This window comes from Coregonus clupeaformis, chromosome 18 (assembly GCF_020615455.1).
Source record: "Coregonus clupeaformis isolate EN_2021a chromosome 18, ASM2061545v1, whole genome shotgun sequence".
Classification (NCBI taxonomy): domain Eukaryota; kingdom Metazoa; phylum Chordata; class Actinopteri; order Salmoniformes; family Salmonidae; genus Coregonus; species Coregonus clupeaformis.
In genome coordinates this window covers 2,606,799-2,616,162 of record NC_059209.1, presented here as the reverse complement: position 1 = coordinate 2,616,162, position 9,364 = coordinate 2,606,799, and the positions used below count along the sequence as shown (strand labels likewise).

At 49.1% G+C, this 9,364-nt stretch overlaps 1 protein-coding gene across 1 annotated transcript; it reads right to left on the bottom strand.

Annotated features, from left to right (window-relative positions):
- Positions 1 to 8,070: 8,070 nt before the first annotated feature.
- On the bottom strand, positions 8,071 to 8,944 carry LOC123493111 (piggyBac transposable element-derived protein 4-like). The gene is made up of 2 exons (XM_045227037.1): positions 8,671 to 8,944; positions 8,071 to 8,453 (listed from the first exon to the last, which is right to left on the bottom strand). The coding sequence occupies exons 1-2, from the start codon at positions 8,870 to 8,872 to the stop codon at positions 8,071 to 8,073; spliced, it is 585 nt and encodes a 194-aa protein (XP_045082972.1). The 5' UTR covers positions 8,873 to 8,944.
- Positions 8,945 to 9,364: the final 420 nt, after the last annotated feature.

Genomic DNA, 9,364 nt, shown 5'->3' with positions numbered 1-9,364 from the left:
TGGAACACCTAAGGATAAACAGGGAGACAGTAGCTCGCCCTACCGGGTGAGAAACTCGAGACATGCCTCAAGGTGATCACCGAGGACATGTCCCTAAAGCCCCGAGACGTCTACAGGAACCTAAGCGCTTTGCTCGGGAAAAGGCTCACCGAAGCCATCTCTGAAGGCATAGTGTCCCTCAGAAACGACGACTCTTACCTCGTCCCTGCTCGGACACCTTCATCTCGGTTTCGTGCCGACTGTCATGCTGACAGACGCGGGCATTGACTCCTCTACCGGGAGCCTGTCCATAGCGAGAAGCGAGCTGTGTGAGAGGACTCTAGTTGACCTGGCCGGTCTTCTGTATCAGACCGTACTGGTGTTGCATGTGCACACTCCCGAAAGCGTTCAGCTCAGCGGCCCCTATGTACCCCGGCTCGGTTCTTTGCATCATGCCCTACTCCTGTGCCGACACCACACTCATGAGCACGTGGATGGAGACCTTCAGGGAGAAGAAGTGGCTCATACCCATCCAAGCCAAGCTCGGCAAGAGGACGCGTCCTCCCGTAGATTGCAGACAGGTTACATATCATTGCGCAGGCTGTAAAAACTTCTACAGAGACCTGTTTGCAAACAACGTACCGGCCCGCAAGCTTATCCAGCACGTCTACGGCCAAGACAAGAGGAGAAAGATAGGACAGTGTGTCAACGAAAAACGCTGGCTCTCTTGATCCTCGCTCTCCTCCACATTGCCCCAAGCAACCCTCTGCTAAACGTTGACTGAGATGAAAATCACCATATATATGAATCCGTAGATACGCGTCAATCAAACACTGGAAAAGGTGTATCCCCCTTTCAAACCCAGCTTACACCCGATTAAGAATGTCTTTCAGTCAGAAGGAGTACGTTTTCTCCCACACCATGACCAGGGTCAGTCAGGCCCATCAGCCTGCTACATTCAGAATCGACCTGAACGGCCTCATACCCTTCGGAGACTGCAGCACCCTGTTCACAATTGACAACATGAGTGTTACAGCGTACAAGCAAGGCACTTTGGAAAGAATACCAGTCAAGTTCACCGTACTCAACGATAACAAGACAAGGGTCCGACGAACGATCCGTGTAAGCTTTCCTCAAAGTGGCAGGTGGACATTGACTGTGGATCCTGTATGAAGATAGCCGGCACCGACGCAGTACCTTTTACACGCAACCCATCTATGTACGATGAAGAAAACAGGCAGGCTCCGTCAATGTCTTGGCGTTCATGATGTCAAACAGCCTCTGGACCTCGGACAGAGCGAGAGGGGCTCTCGATGTCCTCCTTGGCTTTACTCGAGGGCAGTTTGAATTCACCTGCGACCTGTGTTCTGAGATTGGCGTCGCCTGCATCATGAAAGGCCAAGGTGGACTTCCGTCATTCTCTTTCCTCGGTGTGCGGACGGTTACGTGTGTATACCTTCCCACCAACCCAGCTCTGACAATGACTATGTGGCTCTCAGAAATCTCCTAGCACTCTTGAGATCTGCTTCCCTTGACAACCTTGACATTGTAACACGTGTCACTCAGGAGATGGCAACGGACCGTTCATTGCGAGAGCTTGAATGTACATCTTTCCCTACTAGAAACAAATACAAGGGAGACATTTCAATATCATACGCGGCGATGAAATACATTTCATCCCTGTACCATACCATGAGCAGTACGCTGATAACATGGCCATAGTAGACAGCCGTACGCCTCACATCAGAGTCTTGGTCGAGAGCCCCTCTGGGAACATAGGTGAAATAACCGGGTCTATGTCCCTAACCATAATATACGGATCAACTATCTCTGCCATCTATGGAAGACTCATCAATGGCTTGCGGCTCACGGACGATGACCAATTAGAGAGTATTGCAAACATCTCACAGTTGAGCACAGACGTGGTCATCAGGAGGACTCCGTTGAAGTTTATGTTCAATAAAAATATGACGTTAAACGATTGGTGTACCTTCTACTATGGGTGAAATGGGCAGGCTGGCAAGTGAATGGTATATGTAATGTGTTTTTTTGTGTGTATAAATAAAACAGATCATGAAATGGATGGTTATGCACTGTTGTGTATTGATGGCAAGTCATATACTATTGTCAATGACGTGATGAGACTGTCCATCTGATGTTCGTACATCTCTGTGACTACATACTCTAAAGCCAGGTATATAGGTTTGCAAACAGATATTGCCATCACCAAGCTGACCACACATGTGTTGTTGATGTTATATCCAAGCCTATTCGAAATGATATGTTGAATAATCCCGTAACGTTACTTAGGATTGGTAAACATGGTATGGGTGAGGACAGGTGTATATTATTGTACAGTGTGTGAATAAAGAGTCAAGCATCACCACACGGATGGTCATTTATGTATTTATTTATGCCAGGACATAACAGGTTACACGGTACACTTCAATTAAACTCATACAGGCTGACACATGTTCATCATTGCACATCCAGCTCCTTTGGACCTATTGCATCACAGGCAAAGGTCTTGTCACAAAGGTGACGTTTTTAACCGTTGTCATGTATACCACAACATCTCTAATGGTAGATGCCTTTAACTCGCACCCAAACTCAAACCCAGACGTGTCAAACGTAACAGAGTATATATGTCCTTTGACGTTACAATTTCAAACAGCTATCCAGGACTGTTGTCATCCATATGACAGATTGCTGCAGCATTGAAAATTACAACCATGTTGTATCCAATGTATGCCAGTTTCCATCATTTTCGGTACTGTATGGAACAGGCTTGCGGGATTTGTTACGGCCACGGAGCGAGTCAACATTGCTTGCCATAGTCACACACCCTAGTTCTGTATATGTGTAATGCTCATCAGAGGTCCTTTGCTGGTTGCCACATGCTACTTGATACACACATCAGTAGTACTACAGGTGTAAATAATTCCGTTGAGATGTGCTATGCATAGCATTCTACGGTTTCCTCCATCTCTGTTCACGTTCATAAGGGCTTGCCTTTATGAAGCTGCTGTAGCTGAGGTGGCATGTCACCCTCGATATACTCAGCCCTTTCCATTGTGCTCCTGCAGAGCTCTTGCATCGTAGGAAAGGGCCTGGTTACGAATGTCACATTTTCAAACGTTGTCATGTAGTGCAGCAAACCTCTCAATGTGGGGAAGGGGTCACCGGTCCCACAAGTAAACCCCGAACGATCAAAGGTTACCTTATATATTTTGTCTTTTGCTGTTACAATTTCAAAGAGGTAGCCAGGACGCTCTTCATCCATATAACAGATTGAGGCAGCCGGATTTTGGTATTCCTCTTCCATCTTTTCTAGATCCTTTATCACTTCTATGTGCTCGCATGACCCTGGGGAACTGCCAGGTGAAAGTCCCCACCATGCACCTTTCAGGGACTGTATCATGTCACGCATGTTGTCTTCCACTATGCGTTTGCAGCAGGAACCCAGGTTCGGGGGTTCCGGAATGTCTCCCGGTCTAGCCATCAAGTACCCGTGTGGGACTTCTGCAATCAGATCTTGTATCATTCTAACTGGGTTTTTATATTGGAATTGTACAAAGTCGGTGCATCTGTAATGTCCTCTTGTGAGGTATACACCAAATGTGATCACGGTATTCTCATCATATTTCACCATACCTGAACACACTCCTCCAGGCATTGAACCAAAGTATCCTGCCATTACAATGGCTCCTACATTAACCTCAGGTCTGTTCATCAGAGACATAATCTGCTGTTGAGATACGGATCCCCACCAACATCGGTCTTGCATCCAGCCTACAAATGACGCCATGTGTTGTTCAATAGATGCCAGTTGCCATAGTTGTTGTCCATTCCTACTCTTTGCCTACAGAAACGGAGTGAATCGAAGTTGCTTTGTCTTCACATACGCCATAGTCCCTAATATATTTGCTATATGTTTCATGTGCATCGGCTATAGTATGCTACACGCATCGTAAGTAGTACGTACTGGTAAAGTGATTGAGCTAAATTAACATTTCGGTACTGATCTTGGGTTACTATATCCGATGGGTATACACCTGTATATCGTTCACTCAACCCATTGTTCATATCACAGTCTGCATGATGTCTGAGGAGAGTGGTATAGAAACCGAAACCAGCGAGCTCAGCGCGGTAGGATAAAGTCATTACACCCTAGGTTACGCACTATGCTTGTACAAGAGATGATACTCCTAAGTACTTGGTATGCTTTCTGAAATTACTCTCCACTCCACAGGTGTCTACCGTACTACTGAGCCGTTCCGTAGGTACTCAGATATATTGTGGATGACTTTGCTGATCATATTGCATGCACTGTTGTACATACCATGACCATTTGCAAATTCTACTTTGCTATTTCTTTCCATACAATATACATCTTAGGAGAGCGATTACATACTAACGTCTGACAGAGAGGAACCTCAACATCCTGAGTTACACCAACTGCATCCCCTGTTGCACCCCGGAGGTCCTCAACCATGCACAACCTCACCCTCAACCAGCGTTGCCTCCTCTTCACCAGGGTAACAATGCAGAGGATGACATGGTAGATATTGAAATGTGTAATGTGATGGCACATTCACTGTGTGTATGGACTATGGGTAATGTGATTACTCTTCTGTCTCCCAAGTACATGGCCGATGACGAAGAAGAGTATGAGGACGCCACGTGCCAATTGAGGAGGATGACTAAGGAGAAGCCCTGTTTATTCCTTTGATGACCCATTGTATGATTATGTATGTTTACGTTCCAGATTGTATATTGTGCAAAGTCACTGTTTGTGTATGGATATTGTCAGACTGAAGGGTCCAATGTACTATTTCAATAAACGTGAATGGACATTCGTAGTTTCACAAGTATTTTTTATTTATTCACAGATATCCATAGACATGTATTACAACACAAGGAGGCTTACATTACAATGTACATGACATAGTACAACAGGGATACACCACTCATCACATAAGCACCTATAGTTGCAATACATTACAGGTTGCTCGTGGAGTGTACGACGCGCTGTGGATTGGCAATGTAATCTACATCCCCTAAGCTCTGGTGCGCGTGCATCAGGGAACAGGGTGGAGATACAAATGTGACTCTGTCAATCCTGCTGATGTAGGACAGCACACCTGCGATATCTGAGAAGTGTGCCCTTGTCCCTACTGTAAAACCAAAGGTATCGAACGTCACCTTGAATCTATTCCCAAATGCAGTGACAATGTCAAACAGGTATCCCAGGCTGACATCGTCCATATAATGAATTGCTGCAGCCGGGTTCTCGTACATTGGTCCTTTCTTTCGTAGATGCTCTATTACTTCACGGTAATGGGGTGACCATACTTGCTGCCGTATGACGCCCCCCACCATGAGTCTTTCAGCACCTTCATCATGTAACACATTTGTCCCGCTATATGTGTCACGGAAAAGTAGTCTGGGTTGTGAGGTATTGTCCAATGTTGACGCAGAATGCGCCCTTCACCCAGCTTATCGACCAGATGTCGTATTATGTCAATTGGCGTAGAGAAGTCGCCCTCTACCAAGTCCTTACATATGTAACTGCCTCCACAGATGGCCACATGAAATGTCAGTACTTCGTTCTGAGTCTTCGCCGTAACCGAACATACTCCTCCGGGCATGTCACCAAAGTGTGCCGCAATAACAATATCTCCAAAGCGAATCTTAGGTCCGCCCATGAAGGAGCTAATCTGATCTGCAGAGACTGAGCCCCACCAGCGCTCACCTAGCCATTCTAGAAAGGAGTGCCACGTTCTGTTCAATATCGACCACTTAAGCATGAGATCTATCTGCTGATGTTTTTTAGCATCCTCCTCGGCTCGAACCATATCTTCAACATCGTCATCGTCAACGCCGAAGTAGTCGTCAACCGCTTCTTTGTAAACATTGTCCCTGTCCACATGTCTGGTGTTTGACCCGTACTGGGGAGGGGTGTCCTCCTCCTGACTCCTGGTGTCTTCCACGTATCACTTAGAGTGTCGTTTCGTGCTCATACGTCCAATCATTGTAGTCACCTGCCATTGTTGAGCTTGGCAATCGGTCTCTGAATCGGACCGGTTGGAATCTGCAGGGCTGAATGTGTGTTGTCTACAACTGTTCCCGCATGCATCTGAGTCATATAGGTGCTGGTCGCCCACAGGGCTGTTGTTTGACTCGTACTGGTCACCGGGTTCTGTTTCCTGAAGCCTGGTGTCCTCCGGTTGATCACCTAGAGTTTCGTATTCAAATGGATACATCATGCTTCCTTCCCAATCGATCTCGGAATCGCACCTATCGGAATCGGAAGGGTTGAATGTTTTTTGCGATACAACCGTTCTCGCATGAATCTGCTCCGTAAAACATTTGGTCGCCTACAGGGCTGTTGTTTGACAAGTACTGGTCATGGGGGTTCAGCTTCCTGAAGCATGGTGTTGTCAACATTATCACCTATAGTTTCATATACATTTCCATTGTCCTCTATTGGGTCTCCGTGATGTTCCTCACACGTCCAATCATTGTAGTAACTTGAGCTTGGTGATAGCCTTGCACTCTCAAAATCGGACCAGACTGAGGCTGAACACTCGTCTCTTAGTGGCGTAACACTGGTCCTACTTCTATCTACTTTGCAGTACCCATAGCAAGACAGCATCTGATGCCTCTGGACGCAAACAACTGTCTCAAAGTGGTTACCAACATTCTCCAAATAGATCCCCTGGTTAGACACCTTTACACCATTACAACGGTGTATAAGCCACCTCCCGGTGTAGTATGTATATATGCTGACACCCAAACAATCTGCAGCTGCTTGAATCTCCACTTCCGTAGCCCAAGTACCTAGAGAGGCCATTTGTGATTTGGTAATGTAGTCTGATACTGAACGGTAGCCACTTCTCAACATGCTGGTGTATATCACATCATTGCTTTGTAGCTGCTCCACGACGACATTTCGAATGGTTCTATGAAACTCATCTGTACCACAAACCGCTTCACTGACCGGCTCTGAAGAAACAATTGCCGTCGCCTTTTATCGGTATGTTTTTGCACGGAGCCCCCTAACTCACCAGTGACTGTACTCAGTACAGACTGGTCCTTGAAGCAATTCACCTTCAGCCTGTTGCAAAGAACCTGCGCATCTGCAGCCCCGATAGGGTTGAACTGCTTCTCTCTACATGGGTCCCCAGTAGCAAGCATAGTATCCTGACACCCCGCCATCAATTAGTCTATTCTACTCTAGAGGTCTTTGCTATTGTCATTGGTAAAGTCATTAATACCTTATACCTGCTTCACCGGCTTGTGGACTGTGTGAGTTTGGGTATGCGATTTAAAAACACCCCCCTATTGGACCACATTCCGTGGACTGTACCGCTGTACTGTTTGAGTATGGATGATAACCCTCCCGTTGTCCTGGTATTCTGTACACACGCCGTGCCCTCCGGGTCGAACTGTCCCCCTCTCACTAAAGGCCCAGTTGGAACATGTGGGACAGTATGGGTGCGAGCAGCCTTTGCAGATGTATTTGTTACACCTGGTGCACACCGTGTGTGTTTTACAGTCCTTCTTTGTGGGGGCAGACCTGACACCTCTTCCTCTTACTGGGTTGTGCGGGGTTGGGTGCTTGGGCCGGTGGTGCTGCGTGGTCCGGGTGCTGCGGGGGCGTGATCCCGCCGGGGCTGATCACGATACGTAGCCCTCTGAACAGCTTTGACGAGCGCCGCAGAGGCTTCGGTGCGAGGGAGACGGGCCCTTCTTTGTATGAACGGAGTCACTAGTGCCTTTCCCAGCTGCTCGAGGAACACCCTCCTCTTGTTTCGTGCCAGGCATCCAAGTGGGGTTGAGCTCTCGCCATATGACAAAAGCGTTGTAAGAGGACACGTCAAGGATGTTGTGGAAGATGACCAGGGGCCAGCGCGCGGTCATCCTCCTGCAGCTGTAGGTTCCAATCACCTTGTCTAGGTTGTCCACACCTCCCTTGTTGCTGTTGTAGTCTAGGACGATGGCCGGCTTCTTGTCCTGGCGACGGCTAACGTGAGCCTCGGTGTGCAGCGTGCTCAGGAGTAAGACGTTCTTGTTTTTTTTTTTTAGTTAGGACACTAGAGCGGTGGTGGACGTGAAGGCGAACTTGGAGGAGAAGAGGAGCCTGTCCTTTGAGGCGAGCAGCGCCTGCGGGAGCTCTGGCTTGTTCTTTCTGACTGTGCCGACCACGGTGACGTTCCTGGTCAGGAGCTGGCGCGCGAGCTCGTATGAGGTGAAGAAATTGTCGCAGGTGACGTTGTGACCCCTGAGTCCCTGCGTCAAATCGAGCACGACCCTCATCCCCTGGTTCTTCTCGGGGCCTCCGCATGTGGCCTTGCCGGTGTAGACCTGCATCTTCCAGGCATAGCTGGATTTGGAGTCGCAGGCCACCCATGTCTTGATGCCGTATTTGGCCGGCTTGCTTGGGATATACTGGCGGAAAGGACATCGGCCTGGAGGAGAGAGAGAGCGAGAGACAGGAGAGAGAGAGAGAGAGAGAGCAGAGAGAGAGAGAGAGAGAGAGAGAGAGAGGAGGAGAGAGAGAGAGACGAAAGACAAGAGATTAGCTTTAGCGTGTTGTGTTGTGTTGTGTTCAGTGTTGTGTTCAGTGTTGTGTTCAGTGTTGTTGTTGTTGTTGTGCTCTTGTACGGTGTTGTTGGCCCGGCACACCTCTGAAAGGGACCAGTTGCTCGTCCACCGTCACGTCGGCCCCGGGGTTGTAGAGGAGCGGCAGCCTCTCGACCCACTTGTCCCAGACCTCTCTCACGGCCGCAAGTTTGTCACCGCCGCCTGCTGCGCGTCTCTCGGCTCTGGTCTGGCGGTCGTCGAAGCGAAGGAGTCTCGAGTAAGCGTGAAAGACTTTGAGCGGCATGGTTGCGCGGAAAATGGTCCTTCCGCTCTCGGCGTCCCAGAGACTAGAGGCCGCTTCGCCTCGGGACCTGTACACGCCGGGCTAGGATGAGCAGCCCTACGTAGGCTCGCAGGTCTGTGGAGTCCATCGCTTTCCAGCGGCCGCCGCCGCGGCGCGGTCGCGGTCTTCGTGGTCTTCGTGGTCGTCGCCGCCGGCGTAGTGGCGGCCGGTGGTCGTCGCCGCCGTCGCCGCCGTCGCCTCGGGCTCCGTATTTTCGAACGCCTCCAGATTGGTCATCTCCAGGATGATGTCTTCTATCTCGGGTGTGAAAAACAAGCGGAACGTGGAGAGGATGTCGCGGGCTTGGCCTACGGCCTGCCTAGTAGGCCCGGGCCTCATGTCCTCCGGCACCTCAGCAACCGGCCTGTTACTATTTGCCGCTGCCGCGGCCCCTCCGACGCCCCGATTGTTGTCACAGGGCACCGAGCACCATTGGATTTGGCTGTTTCTCGA